Genomic DNA, 16,269 nt, shown 5'->3' with positions numbered 1-16,269 from the left:
TTCTTTTTTCTAGCGAGAGGATGAGTGCTTCCATCCTCATGTGAAGCTGAACCACTAGCCATGAACATAGGCCAGGGCCTCAGCCGTTCCTTGCCACTCCGTGTCGTAAATGGCATATTGGCAAGTTTACGCTTCTCCTCAGACGCTTTTAATTTTGCTTTTTGGGTCATTTTACTGATCTTTTGTGTTTTGGATTTTACATGCTCTGTACTATGACATTGGGCATCGGCCTTGGCAGATGACGTTGATGGCATTTCATCGTCTCGGCCATGACTAGTGGCAGCAGCTTCCGCACGATGTGGAAGTGGATCTTGATCTTTCCCTATTTTTTTAACCTCCACATTTTTGTTCTCCATATTTTAATGCGCACAACTAAAAGGCACCACAGGTATACAATGTAGATGGATGGATACTAGTATACTTATGGACAACGAGTGACGACACAGAGGTAGGTACAGCAGTGGCCTACCGTACTGCTATATACAGTATAATGGACCTGGTGGACACTGTCAGCAGACTGCGTTTATACTTTGTATACCTGTGGTGTCTTTTTTTCTTTATACTAAGTATAAACGCAGTCTGCTGACAGTGTCCACCAGGTCCATTATACTGTATATGGCAGTACGGTAGGCCACTGCTGTACCTACCTCTGTGTCGTCACTCATCGTCCATAAGTATACTAAGTATCCATCCATCTACATTGTATACCTGTGGTGTCTTTTTTTCTTTATACTATGTAGATGGATGGATACTTAGTATACTTATGGACGATGAGTGACGACACAGAGGTAGGTACAGCAGTGGCCTACCGTACTGCTATATACAGTATAATGGACCTGGTGGACACTGTCAGCAGACTGCGTTTATAGTATAAAGAAAAAAAGACACCACAGGTATACAATGTAGATGGATGGATACTTAGTATACTTATGGACGACGAGTGATGACACAGAGGTAGGTACAGCAGTGGCCTACCGTACTGCTATATACAGTATAATGGACCTGGTGGACACTGTCAGCAGACTGCGTTTATAGTATAAAGAAAAAAAGACACCACAGGTATACAATGTAGATGGATGGATACTTAGTATACTTATGGACGATGAGTGACGACACAGAGGTAGGTACAGCAGTGGCCTACCGTACTGCTATATACAGTATAATGTCCCTGGTGGACACTGTCAGCAGACTGCGTTTATAGTATAAAGAAAAAAAGACACCACAGGTATACAATGTAGATGGATGGATACTTAGTATACTTATGGACGACGAGTGACGACACAGAGGTAGGTACAGCAGTGGCCTACCGTACTGCTATATACAGTATAATGGACCTGGTGGACACTGTCAGCAGACTGTATTTATACTTACTATAAAGAAAAAAAGACACCACAGGTATAGAATGTAGATGGATGGATACTTAGTATACTTATGGACGACGAGTGACGACACAGAGGTAGGTACAGCAGTGGCCTACCGTACTGCTATATACAGTATAATGGACCTGGTGGACACTGTCAGCAGACTGCGTTTATAGTATAAAAAAAAAAGACACCACAGGTATACAATGTAGATGGATGGATACTAGTATACTTATGGACGACGAGTGACGACACAGAGGTAGGTACAGCAGTGGCCTACCGTACTGCTATATACAGTATAATGGACCTGGTGGACACTGTCAGCAGACTGCATTTATAGTATAAAAAAAAAGACACCACAGGAGTGTTTTTCAGGCAGACAAACGTACACTGGTGGTCACTGTCAGCAAAACTGTGCACTATACTCCTGATATAGCTGCTCCCCAGTCCCCACAATTAAGCAGTGTGAGCACTCAGCACAGATATATCATGCAGCACTGCACACTGAGCACAGATATGGTATGGAGCGTTTTTTTCAGGCAGAGAACGGATAAAAAACTGGTGGTCACTATTAGCAAAACTCTGCACTGTACTCCTCCTAACAGCTGCTCCCCAATCCTCCCCACAATAAGCTAAGCAATCAGATCAACTGTGTAGTATATAACTAGTATATAAGCGGAGAGGACGCCAGCCACGTCCTCTCCCTATCAATCTCAATGCACGTGTGGAAAATGGCGGCGACGCGCGGCTGCCTATATAGAATCCGAATCTCGCGAGAATCCGACAGCGGGATGATGACGTTCGGGCGCGCTCGGGTTAGCCGAGCAAGGCGGGAGGATCCGAGTCTGCTCGGACCCGTGTAAAAAAGGAAAAGCTCGGGTGGGTTCGGTTTCTCGGAAACCGAACCCGCTCATCACTAGTGGTTTATAGCATGTCCCTATTAAAAAAAAGTTGTACTTTTCTTTGTCAAAGAAATTTCTACCTATAATGTCTCCACAATATCTCCAGTTTCCTCATAAATACCTTCCTTTACTCCTTTAAGTATGTTTTTAGAAATGGTTTAACATAAAGACATACAACACCACCCCCTCTTTTAATAGCCCTGTCTCTCCTGAAAAGAGTATAACCCTCCAAGTTAGCTACCCAATTGTGGGAATCATCCCACCATGTCTCCGTGATACCTATAATATCGTATTGTTCCTTCATTACAAGCATTTCTAATTCCCCCATTTTGCCTAAAAGGCTTCTTGCGTTTGCAAGCATACATTTTATGTTAGTAATACCCTTATCTATTTGTCTATTCATTCGCATCCTTTCCCTTCTTAGTTTAGTAATCCCTGATTTTCCAATTCTTGCTGATCTTCCCCTCCCCCCTTCTCCACCCCCATTATACTTAATCCCTTCCCCCTTGCTGCACTCCCTAATGATCCCGTAGTTTCTTTCTAATCCCTCCCCCAAGAAATCTAGTTTAAAAGCTCCTCCAACCTTCTAACCATCCTGACCTCCAGCACTGCTGCCCCCTCCTCATTCAGGTGCAATCTATCGCGACAAAAAAGATGGCGCCTGACTAAGAAGTCCGCACAGTGTTCCAGGAACACAAACCCTTCTTTCCTACACCAGTCTCTAAGCCACACATTTACTTCCCTAATCTCCCTCTGCCTCCCTAGGCTAGCACGTGGCACAGGTAATATTTCATAGAATATTGTCCTTGCATTAAGCTTCTGGCCTAAGTCCCTATAGTCTTTCTTAAGGACATCCCACCTACCACTAACTTTGTCGTTGGTGCCAAAGGGCTCCAAGACCGCTGGGTCGTTCCCGGCCACTCCCAACATTCTTTCTACCCGGTTCGCAATGTGTCACACCCGAGAACCCGGGAGACAACAGACTGTACGGCGATGACGGTCCTGGTAGTAGATTGCCCTGTCTTTCTTCCTGATAAAAGAATCCCCTGCCACCACAATCTGACTAGGTACCTCACTTTCTTTTTTCCCATCTGTGCCGGGGGGACCGCTCCTCCGGTTGCTAGAGGGAACACTCTACTCCAGCTCCGTCATTTCCTCACTGCAATCCTCAGAATCTTCATCCAATCGGGCAAATTTGTTGGGGTTTGAATGACCGGAGATGTCCTGTCTCCCCCTTTTCTTCTTCCTTCTAACTGTGACTCAGCTGGCTACCTGGTCATCCTCATCTACCAGTGTCCCCCCCTGAAACTCCTCCACCGTTCTATCTAATCTTTGCTTGAGATTGTGAATATCTCTCAGTCGCATAACGGTTTGCTCTAGATCAGTTACCTGGGCTTCCAGGGCAGCCATTTGCACACACCTCATGCAGATGTACTCACACTGGGACGGTTGCTCCAGGTGTGCATACATCTTTCATGACATGCACTAAGTGAGATTCTCAATCACAGCCCCACTTATTTTTTTTGTGAACTCTAACTCCCTGTTACCTTCAGAAAAACAATACAAACTATGCAATACAATACGGTACTATAGCCTAGCTGTAAAGAGAAACAATATTCAACAATAGAACAGTAATTGATAGTCAAGGACAAGGGGAGATACAGAAGGACAGAGAAAACAAGAGAAAAAAATTAAAAAACAGTCAGGTAAGCTAATACTTATCTGTGATGAGACAGTCCTCACACCGTTCTTGGGGCACTCTCCTGCGGCACCGCTTCACCAATGATCAGCTGTTGGCTCCCACTGTTGTCTCCTGCTGTAGGTACTGCTCAGCTCTCTTTTCACTCAGCCCCCTTTTCACTCACACCTGGAGCTGCAGTACCCTCACTGTCCGGCTCTGCTTGGCTAACTCTTACTGCAGTCTGCAGTCACACAGTAACCCAGTGGTTCCCCCCTCTCCTCACTCAATAGTTCAGTGGCAGCTCAGTTACTCAGCCTCAGCGTTCTCCCCTGCTGCCCACTGTGGTGCGCTCACATGCTGGTTCTCTCCTGCTGCCCGCTGCTCTCACACGCCGGTTCTCCACTGATGCCCGCTGCCCGTCACGCTCAACATGCCGGTCCCAGAGACGTCCGGCTTCCTGGTAATCAGCTCCTTCCTCTCGTCTCAGTACAGCTGTATGGGGCATCAATGTCTACTGTTGCTATTTTACACATGTTTTTTTTATTTTCTTCTTTGCTGTTTGTTAACTACTTTAGAGCAATTGTATGCTACACACGATTCTCAGTAAATTTCTGTGTTAGATTGTTTTCTATTGCTAGTACTTGTGAGTTGGTTTGATTGGTTATTGATAATACATTACTAATTTCTAAAACATTTTCAAACAGAAATAACTGCTGTTGGTTTGTGCCACTACTCTGTTGCTAGGCGTGTTGGTGAACAATATTGTGAGTTGTGAGGTGGTCAAAACTGACTGGAAATGAGAGGAAATTTAATGTTATTGAGGTTAATAATACTGTAGGAACAAAACAGGCCAAAATGCTGTGACCTTTAGCTGCTGATTTTATTTTTATTTTTTAAATACAGATCCAAAATCAATACAGATCCAAAACATGCAAGGGCAGTTTTGGCAAAACTAGTACAGATCCAAAACATGAAGGAGATACAGATCCAAACCCAAAACCCCAAAAATGGCCGGGCACACACCCCTAGTTCTGGCATCAGATTACCAGAGCAATTAAATAATGTTCCGATGCAGGATCGCCATCCTAGCGATCCCTAACACCTGCAGTTATGGTGCTAATTAGTAGAGATGGCACTTTTTGTGTTTTGGCTTTGGTTCTAATTCCACTTTCGTGTTTTGGTTTTGGCTTGGTTTTGCCCAAACCACCCTTTCGTGTTTTGGTTTTGGATCTGGATGATTTAAAAAAAAAAACATAAAAAGAGATAAAATCACAGAATTTGGGGGTAATTTTGCTCCTACGATATTATTAACCTCAATAACATTCATTTCCACTAATTTCCAGTCTATTTTTAACACCTCACAATATTGTTTTTTAGGCCTAAAAGTTGCACCGAGGTGGCTGTATGACTAAGCTAAGCGACACAAGTGTTCGGCACAAACGCCTGGCCCATCTAGGAGTGGCACTGCAGTTGCAGACAAGATGGCACTATTCAAAAACTAATCCCCAAACAGCACATAATGCAAAGAAGAAAAAGAGATGCAATTAGATAGCTGGATGGCCAAGCTAAGCGACACAAGTGTGCGGCACAAACACCTGGCCTATCTAGGAGTGGCACTGCAGTGGCAGACAGGATTGCACCTAAAAAAACTAGTCCCCAAACAGCACATGATGCAAAGATGTCGAAGAGGTGCAAGATGGAATTGTCCTTGGGCCCTCCTACCCAACCAGATGTTGTATAAACAGGACATTCACACTTTAACAAACTAATCATTTCAGCAACAGTGTCTGCCACACGGCTGTGACTGAAATGGCTGGTTTGTTTGGGCCCCCACCAAAAAAGAAGCAATCAATCTCTCCTTGCACAAACTGGCTCTACAGAGGCAAGATGTCGACCTCATCCTCAGATTCCTCACCCCTTTCACTGTGTACATCCTCCTCCTCACAGAGTATTAATTCGTCCCCACTGGAATCCACCATCACAGATCCCTGTGTACTTTCTGGAGGCAATTGCTGGTAAAGGTCTTCCCGGAGAAATGTATAATTCATTTTGATGAACATCATCTTTTCCACATTTAGTGGAAGTAACCTCCTACGCCGATCGCTGACAAGGTTACCGGCTGCACTAAACACTCTTTCGGAGTACACACTGAAGGGGGGGGGGCAACTTAGGTAAAATAAAGCCAGTTTGTACAAGGGCATCCAAATTGCCTCTTTTTCCTGCCAGTATACATACGGACTGTCTGACATGCCTACTTGGATGCTGTCACTCATATAATCCTCCACCATTCTTTCAATGATCACAGAATCATATGCAGTGACAGTAGACATGTCAGTAATCGTTGGCAGGTCCTTCAGTCCGGACCAGATATCCGCTTTCACTCCTGCCTGCCCTGCATCACCACCAGTGGGCGGGCTAGGAAATTTTATTATTTTCCTTTTTAGCCCCAGTGGCGGGAGAAATTGAAGGACGAGCTGTTGACGGGTCACGTTTCGCTTGAGTTGACAATTTACTAACAAGAAGGTCTTTGCACCTCTGCAAACTTGTGTCTACTGGAAAGAGAAATACAATGTAGGCTTTAAACCTAGGATCGAGCACTGTGGCCAAAATGTAGTGCTCTGATTTCAACAGATTGACCACCCTTGAATCCTGGCAAAGCGAATGAAGAGCTCTATCCACAAGTCCCACATACTTTGCAGAATCGCTCCGTCTTAGCTCCTCCTTCAATTTCTCCAGCTGCTTCTGAAAAAGCCTGATGAGGGGAATGACCTGACTCAAGCTGGCAGTGTCTGAATTGACTTCACGTGTGGCAAGTTCGAAGGGTTGGAGAACCTTGCACAAGACGGAAATCATTCTCCACTGCGCTTGAGTCAGGTGCATTACCCCTACTTTGCCTATATCGTAGGTGGATGTATAGGCTTGAATGGCCTTTTGCTGCTCCTCCATCCTCTGAAGCATATAGAGTGTTGAATTCCACCTCGTTACCACATCTTGCTTCAGTTGATGGCAGGGCAGGTTCAGGAGTGTTTGCTGGTGCTCCAGTCTTCGGCACGCAGTGGCAGAATGCCGAAAGTGGCCCACAAGTTTTCAGGCCACCGACAGCATCTCCTGCACACCCCTGTCATTTTTCTAAAAATTCTGCACCACCAAATTAATTGTATGTGCAAAACATGGGACATGCTGGAATTTGCCCAGATGTAATGCACGCACAATATTGGTGGCATAGGCCCTCATTCTGAGTTGTCCGCTCGCTAGCTGCTTTTAGCAGCATTGCAAATGCTAGACCGCCGCCCTCTGGGAGTGTATCTTAGCTTAGCAGAATAGCGAACGAAAGATTAGCAGAATTGCTACTAAATATTCCTTGCAGTTTCTGAGTAGCTCCAGACCTACTCAAAGATTGCGATCACCTCAGTCCGTTTAGTTCCTGGTTTGACTTCACAAACACGCCCTGCATTCGGCCAGCCACTCCCCCGTTTCTCCAGCCACTCCTGCGTTTTTACCTGGCACGCCTGCATTTTTTAGCACACTCCCTGAAAACGCTGAGTTGCCGCCCAGAAATACACACTTCCTGTCAATCACACTACGATCACTCGAGCGTTGAAAAAACGTCGCTCGAGCTTGTGCAAATCTCCAAAATTTGTGTTAAATTACTTAGCGCATGCGCACTGCGTACCATGCGCATAACCATTTTCCACCTAATCGCTGCGTTGCAAAAAACGGCAGCGAGCGAACAACTTGGAATGACCACGATTGTCCGATATCACAAATCCCCAGGAGAGTCCATATGGGGTAAGCCATTCTGCAATGATGTTCCTCAGTTTCCGTAAGAGGTTGTCAGCTGTGTGCCTCTTACGGAAAGCGGTCATACATAGCGTAGCCTGCCTATGAACGAGTTGGCGTTTGCGAGATGCTGCTACTGGTGCCGCTGCTGTTGTTGCTGTGGGAGGCCATACATCTACCCAGTGGGCTGTTACAGTCATATAGTCCTTAGTCTGCCCTGTTCCACTTGTCCACATGTCCGTGGTTAAGTGGACACTGGATACAACCGCATTTTGTGGGACACTGGTGACTCTTTTTCTGACGTCTGTGTACATTCTCGGTATCGCCTGTTAGAGAAGTGGAACCTAGATGGGATTTGATACCGGGGACACAGTACCTCAAACAATTCTCTAAGTCCCACTGAACTAATGGCGGATACCGGACGCACGTCTAACACCAACATAGCTGTCAAGGCCTCAGTTATCCGCTTTGCAAAAGGATGACTGCTGTCATATTTCATCTTCCTCACAAAGGACTGTTGGACAGTCAATTGCTTACTGGAAGTAGTACAAGTGGTCTTCCGACTTCCCCTCTGGGATGACAATCGACTCCTAGCAGCAACAACAGCAGCGGCGGCAGCAACAGCAGGCGTACCACTCAAGGATCCTCCGGATGAATCCCGGTTAGGAGAGGACTCCTCATTCTTGACAGTGACATAGCCTGCAGGACTACTGACGTTCCTGAATGTGGAGGAAGTTGACGTTGAGGGAGTTGGTGGTGTGGCTTGCAGGAGCTTGGGTACAAGAGGAAGAAGGGATTTAGGGGTCAGTGGACTGCTTACGCTCTTACCCAAAGTTTCACAACTTGACACTGACTTCTGATGAATGCGCAGCAGGTGACGTATAAGGGAGGATGTTCCTAGGTGGTTAACATCTTTACCCCTACTTATTACAAATTGACAGAGGCAACAGATGGCTTGACACCTGTTGTCCGTATTTGTGGAGAAAAAATTCCACACTGAAGAGGTGGCTTTTTTGGTAGTTTGCCCAGGCATCACAATGGGCTTCTTCATCCCATGGACAACAGGTGTCTTCCCCGGTGCCTGACTTAAACAAACCACATCACAATCAGAATCCTCATCATCAACTTCCTCCTCAGCGCCAGCAACACCCATATCCTCATCCTGGTGTACTTCAACAGTGACATCTTAAATTTCAATATCAGGAACTGGACTGTGGGTGCTCCTTCCAGCACTTGAAGGGGGTGTGCAAATGGTGGAAGGAGTCACCTCATCCTGTACAGTGTTGGGAAGGTCAGGCATTGCACCCGCCAACACACTTGGACTCTCCTTGGGGATTTGTGATACCGGAAAGAGTACAGAAAAGAACTCCGATTTCTAAAGAACGCACAGTTCTTTTCTGTGCTCTTTCCAGCTTAACTCTTTTAATTTTTCTAGCAGAAGGATGAGGGCTTCCATCGTCATGTGAAGCTGAACCACTATCCATGAACATAGTCCCGGGCCTCAGCCGTTCCGTGCCGCTCTGTGTCGTAAATGGCATATTGGCAAGTTTACATTTCTCCTCAGACGATTTAAATTTCTTTTTTTGGTTCTTTTTATTGAACTTTGGCTTTTTGGATTTTACATGCCCTCTACTATCACATTGGGCATTGGCCTTGGCAGACGACGTTGATGGCATTTCATCGTCTATGTCATGGCTAGTGGCAGCAGCTTCAGAAGGAAGTGGTTCTTGATCTTTCCCTATTTTATCCTCCAAATTTTTGTTCTCCATTATTTTTTGGGATTTATATAAGACAATATGCGGCACAGGAATGACTGGAATGACTGATGGACAGGACACTACCACTGGTCTCATGCAGCATAACACAACAACACTGTAAGGGACTTGTCGTTGTTATTATAATTATTATAATACTGTATCAGTGGACATATAGCAGCAGCGTATACCACTGTGACTGCCTCGTCATTGGAATGACTGATGGACAGGACACTACCACTGGTCTGATGCAGCATAACACAACAACACTGTAAAGGACTTGTCGTTGTTATTATAATTATTATAATACTGTATCAGTGGACATATAGCAGCAGCGTATACCACTGTGACTGCCTCGTCATTGGAATGACTGATGGACAGGACACTACCACTGGTCTGATGCAGCATAACACAACAACACTGTAAAGGACTTGTCGTTGTTATTATAATTATTATAATACTGTATCAGTGGACATATAGCAGCAGCGTATACCACTGTGACTGCCTCGTCATTGGAATGACTGATGGACAGGACACTACCACTGGTCTGATGCAGCACAACACTGTAAGGGACTTATACAGCTACACTGGATGTATGGCAGCCAACACTGTGACTGGCTGGAATGATGCAGCACAATGCACTGACTGCACTGAACTGGACAGCACAAGACTCGCCACCCCACTTTCCCGCCGCCACACAGACACTGAACACTGAGGACACGTCCTCTCAATACACTCTCCGAGACTGGAGTGAAAATGGCAGCGACGCGTGGCTCCTTATATGGAATCCAAATCCCGTGAGAATCCGACAGCAGAATGACAATGTTTTGCCTTGTTCGGGTTTCCGAGTCACGCGGGAAAACCCGAGCCTGGCTTTAGATCCGTACTCGGAAGGCTAAGTCCGGTAGGGTTCGGTTCTCTGAGAACCGGACCGGCTCATCTCTACTAATTAGTAGCAGTATAATATTACACTGCCAGATCTGACCTGAGTTCATTCATGCACATGGAGAGTGCTGGCACAAGTGGAGGGAACCAGTGTGAATAATGACAGGAATCTTCAAGAAAGGGAGATACAGTATCACAATATTGGTAGTTACCTTGCAAAATTATATTTGATGAGCGTTAACTTCAGTTGCAACGTAAGAAACCAGTGCTCCTAATCTGGACAGAGACTCACTGATCTTCCATCACACTAGGGTAATACACTATGTAGACAAAAGTGATTGGGCACCCCTGTGCAAGCAGCTAGTGTAGTACATACTCAGCGGAAGCCGGCCAATCCCCTCCATATAGTTGATAATGGGGTCGCCTGCTCTGACCGTGATGATCTTCTGCTCTGTCAGTGGCACAGCCGGCGTTTGCGCAGGTAGGATCACCATACGGACTCTACGGTAACACTGAGTACCGCAGCAGAAAACAAGATCTATATAATTAAAAGTATCAATTCTAATTTCACTTTCTTTCTACTTTATTTGATCCAGTAAATTGTTAAATACTTTGATATATCATATTTGCTATTGAAAACCATTATCTATATATGATCTTCTTACATGAACTGACTGCCTCCCTCACTCTGGAAAACAAACTGATATTTATACTAACAATGATATTAAATATTTGATAAGCTTCCATTATGTACTGTACAGTAACATTGTATCCATACTGTAAAAGGCCTTTTTATATGTTTTGCTTCTTTTCTTTTTTAATACATTTTTTGACTTGTTTTAAGAACACCAGTTCTTTACCACTATGGTCGAATGATTTAAACGTACAGACACACAAATAGAGAGAAAAGAAAGGTAGCTCTGTTTAATTTTTTGTTTTGTTAAAATTGTACAGTGACCACAATCATGGTAAATACAGTATGGCCCTGGATTGGATTTACTATCTATCCTCAGAAATTTGGATGAGAGATTTAGTGGTCACTTTGGACCCATATGTGGTGAAGTGTGTAGAAATGTATATCTTCAACAATTGCATTTAGTAGAGCATAAAATCATGTGATCGCGCATTCAAGAAACATGTCATGTAATAGATTATGACACACAATGGGCCATTGCGTGTCATAATCTATTACATGACATGTTTCTTGAATGCACGATCACATAGTGCTGTAGAGATGTCATGTATTAATATTGCAATAATATGCAAGTAATTGTTATGCTTAAAACATGCTGGACATCTACTGGATTGAATTTATTAATTCAATATTACTTACCAGTGCCTGATGAGGAGAACATCCATTGTCGTTCCTGGAAGCCATCTAGGTACTGATTCTTGCGGTAATACAGACATCTCACACCGGCGTTATCCTGATTAGGAAATGTGCTACGAAGCAGGCTGATACTACTTGACTCACCTGCCGGTAAAAAGTAGCAGGATAAAAAATGACTACACATTGGACAATACGATAAGCATAAATTTGCCCTGCTTTATAAGCAATGATTATCTTTGCACACTTGTTTACATGTCTGCATTTTGAGCTGTCTGTTTGTTATGATTTCTGCTACCTTAAACCTAGCCAACATAAAAAATTTGGGTGCTAATTAAAATGCATGATATATCGATTAATCTTAATCTATGTATCTGCATAATTTTGGCAGATACATAATAAAGGGCCTAATACAGACCTGATCACTGTTGTGCGAATTCACAAGACAGCCGATTATCGAATGACTGCGCATGCGCACAGATTGTAATGCGCAGGCACGAGGCCAAACTGTGGAAAAATCCTGTGTCTTTTTATATAGCTAGGCGAACGCAGGCTAATTGACAGGAAGCGGACGTTTGGGGGTGGTAACTGGCTGTTTTTTGGGAGTGTCAAGAAAACCGCAAGCGCTCCCAAGCGTTTTCAGGGAGGGTGTGTGACGTCAGCTCTGGCCCGATCAGCCTGACTCTTTTGCACTGTAGGAGTAAGTCCTGGGCTACGCACAGACTGCACAGACTGGAAAAATCATTAGATGGTGAGTGAGTTGCGAACGTATTTGCAGGTGACCGTTGTTTGGAAAGCTTTTCGCACAGTGTACACAGACTTACATAGGGTGGATTTTCATTCTGTGTGGGCGGTGACTATCCGATCGCAAACCTCTGCAAATATGCAGAAGAGCGATCAGGTTTGAATTAAACCCAAAGTGTCTGTTGGGATTCCGGATTACCTGTCTTGGTATTACAAGGTGAAGTGGTCCCACCCCGAAATCAGTCACAAAATACTGTAGACTAATACCCCTTTCACATCGCACAAATAACCCGGTATCGACACGGCATATTGCCGTGTCGACACAGGTCAGTGTGCGATGTGAAAGCACTCTGCCGGAATTAGCGGGTCGCCTGACCCGGTAATTCAACCCAGTATAAAAGAAGGATTATATCCGGGTTAAATACCGGGTCAGGTGCAGTGTGAATGGGAGCCGCGTCGATGCGACACGGTTCCCATTCACAGCATAGGGAGAGGCGGCGCAGGAGATGAGCTCATCTCCCAGCGCCGCCTCCAACCCCGCCCTGCTGCTGCTGTGCCCCACCGCTGCTATGGCAACCGACCCGGTATATTGCCGGGTCTGAAAGCCACCATAGCAGAGCAAATGCCGGATCCCACCCGGTAAAAACACGTTTCTCTTACCGGGTGGGATCCGGCATTTGTGATCTGAATGCGGTATGAATGTATGATTTGGCAATTCATTTCTGTGTACACGGCAGAGGCATCACTAGGTCTGGTGACACCCAGTGCACACTCTATATGCCCCCCTGTGCGGCAGAGGCAAGTGTGCCCCCAAAAAGGGGTTGTGGCCTCATAGAGAATAATGATAATATAACTCTGGGGGCATTCCCAGCATCCCCTGAGATGTTTATATGTTTTAACCGCCTTTCTCCCAACCCTATGCTATGTGTTGTCTCTGCTGCAGCAAACGCCACTAATAAGGATTAGCAGTTGGGTAGCAGAGTCAATGCATTTACACAGCTTTGGCACTATCTTTCTGCCATATTTCTAATATGCATGATATAGAAATTATTTGGATATGATAAAACATGTATACCCTAAGGGTTTATAGAAATCAAATAGGAGACCCACCTTGAGAGTTTGCTAGGGGCCTCCAAGTCTCTGGTTATGCCACTGGTTCTAAGTGTCTGGTTGTACCTTAAGTTTTGCATATAGATGTGTTTGCAGCAAGGATACAACAGTCATCATGAATTTCAAATCCAGCATCTGGTTCTTGAAGGCAAAATATGTATGTCCTACAGGTCTTACAATTTAAGCTCAATATAGCTCAAAATAATAGGATTTTAATTACCTACTGGTAAATCCTTTTCTCGTAGTCCATAACGGGTATCGGGGAGACTTAGTATGATGGGGTATAGACGGGGTTCAAAGGAGCCAGTGCACTTTAAATTTCTTCAACTGGGTGTGCTAGCTCCTCCCCTCTATACCCCATCCCACAGGCAGTTATAGGTAAAACAGTGGCCGAAGGAGAAAGGACATACTTGAGAGAAGGAACATAACAACAATGAGTGCAATGAGTGGTGAAATTTACACACCAGCACACCACTAACATACAACAACCAGAAACGGCTGGCAACAACAAAACAGCAACAGCTGAACAGGTAACCATATAAAGAGAACCTGCAGAAAAGTCAACGCACTGAGGCGGGCGCCCAATATCCCTTATGGACAATGAGAAAAGGATTTACCGGTAGGTAATTAAAATCCTATTTTCTCTAGCATCCATAAGGGATATTGGGGAGACTTAGTATGATCGGGATGTCCGAAAGCTTCTAGAACAGGCAGGAGCATGCAGAGACTTCTGCAGCACCGCCTGCCCAAACTGGGTATCCTCTTTGGCCAGGGTATCAAACTTGTAGAACTTTACAAAAGTGTTCTTCCCCGACCAGATAGCAACTCGGGATAGTTGCAAGGCCGAGACTACAGGCAGCCGCCCAGGAAGAGCCCACCGATCTTGTAGAGTGGGCCTTTAGAGACTTAGGAACAGGTACAGCTGCTGACACATAGGCCTGTTGGATAGTAAGTCTAAGCCAACGAGCAATGGACTGCTTTGAAGCAGGGCAACCCTTTTTCACACATCATAGAGCACAAAAAAGGAATCCATCTTTCTGATCTGAGCCGTTCGCTTGACATAGATCTTCAAGGCTCGCACAGCATCCAATGCCTCCGGAGGAGCAGAAGTGCCAGAACATGATGGAACCACAATAAGTTGATTCAAGTGGAACGCAGAGACTACCTTCAACAGGAAAAAACAGAAGCGCTAATAGATTCCTTGTTAAAAGAATTTTTATTTTTTACTTTTTACAGCTATTGCTAGATAGCTCCTTAACTTACCTAGATATCTGACTGAGGAAGCCGCTGAGTTTTAAAGGCGGAGAAACGCGTCTCATCGTTTGGTTTCTACTTACCTAAGAGAACTATACCACGAACTTGCCTCACTACGCTGGGAAATATCCAGAGACCTCCGGATAAGGCTCTTGAAAAGGTATTCGAGCACCAGAGCCGGGAGCGACAAGGACTTTAACCCAGGAGGCTGTGTGGTAACTATTTCTATACAACATGGCCATGCTATAATATCAGCGGAGGTGCAGTAAAAGTTTCTATCACCGCAACTTATGAGCAATTAAGTGGTCGTTGCTGTGTATCAGCTCTAAAAACATCAGCTGAGCTGTAAAAACTCCATACTGCCGTGAATGAAGCTTACATTTTGGCTTTACATGCTAATTTACAACTAACCTATTCATCACTGTTGTGTATTAAAATCATCTATACTATTTAAGTGGAAAGGAACAGCTACAGAGACTGTATACATGGCTCAATACATTTGAAAGCAAAGATGTATCACAATCTATAAGAGCGTGGACTTGTGAATAATAGTTAACACTCTGAGCAAGAAACTGTGTACTAAAAATCCATCTTTAACACAGTTACAAAATCCTAAAGGCTCTAAGCACAAGCTGAATGAGCAACTATGTATCATTCCTGAGGCTGGTTAACCTGCTAATATCAGAAGGAAACAGTGTGATCTATGTGTATTTAACTGTCCATCTCTCCGCACGGAGAAGAGCATCCAATTGTGTATGTGTTAATATTGTTTTGTCATTGTTGTTTTATAAAACTGGCCAGATTTTTTATAATATATAAAAAGTAATATTTTTAATGTATAATTAGATATCTAGGTAAGTTAAGGAGCTATCTAGCAATAGCTGTAAAAAATAAAAATTCTTTTAACAAGGAATCTCTTAGCGCTTCTGTTTTTTCCTTTTTTTTTCTTCTAAGAGTATTATGTTAAGGAGGTAGAGAAGCCCCCTTTATTTACAGTTGAGCTGCTTCTAGATTCTTATAAGTAAATTAAGTTTATAAGGTCAAAAAATACTATAAGACATATATATGCAGTAATTGTTAATTACCAATCAGCGCCAGGGGGTCACTTTGTTGTGCCTTCTACCTTCAACAGGAACTGCTGCCTAGTCCTGAGCTCCGCTCTATCCTTATAAAAGACCAAGTAAGGGCTTTTACAAGATAAGGCCCCCAATTCTGAGACACACCTAGCAGAAGCCAGGGCCAATAACATCACCGTCTTCCACATGAGGTACTTGTCTTCTACTGTCATCAGAGGTTCAAACCAGGAGGACTGTAGAAATTCCAACACTATATTCAAATCCCAGGGTGCCATGGGCGGCACAAAAGGAGGTTGAATGTGAAGCACCCCTTGCAAGAAGGTCTGAACTTCCGGCAATACTGCCAATATCTCCTGGAAGAAAATTGAGAGGGCTGAAATCTGAACCTTAATGGA

At 44.4% G+C, this 16,269-nt stretch overlaps 1 protein-coding gene across 1 annotated transcript in view; it reads right to left on the bottom strand.

The window, feature by feature from the left end:
* Window positions 1-16,269, bottom strand: part of LOC134909538 (mucin-4-like) — a 278,478-nt gene that overhangs the window by 157,587 nt on the left and 104,622 nt on the right. Inside the window, exon 9 of the mRNA XM_063916527.1 lies at window positions 11,697-11,837. Within this exon, the coding sequence (XP_063772597.1) occupies window positions 11,697-11,837 (141 nt within the window). The remainder of the gene's footprint in view (window positions 1-11,696; window positions 11,838-16,269) is intronic.

This window comes from Pseudophryne corroboree, chromosome 4 (assembly GCF_028390025.1).
Source record: "Pseudophryne corroboree isolate aPseCor3 chromosome 4, aPseCor3.hap2, whole genome shotgun sequence".
Classification (NCBI taxonomy): domain Eukaryota; kingdom Metazoa; phylum Chordata; class Amphibia; order Anura; family Myobatrachidae; genus Pseudophryne; species Pseudophryne corroboree.
Note: the sequence above shows the minus strand (reverse complement) of the source record. Positions and strands in the feature narration are given on the sequence as shown.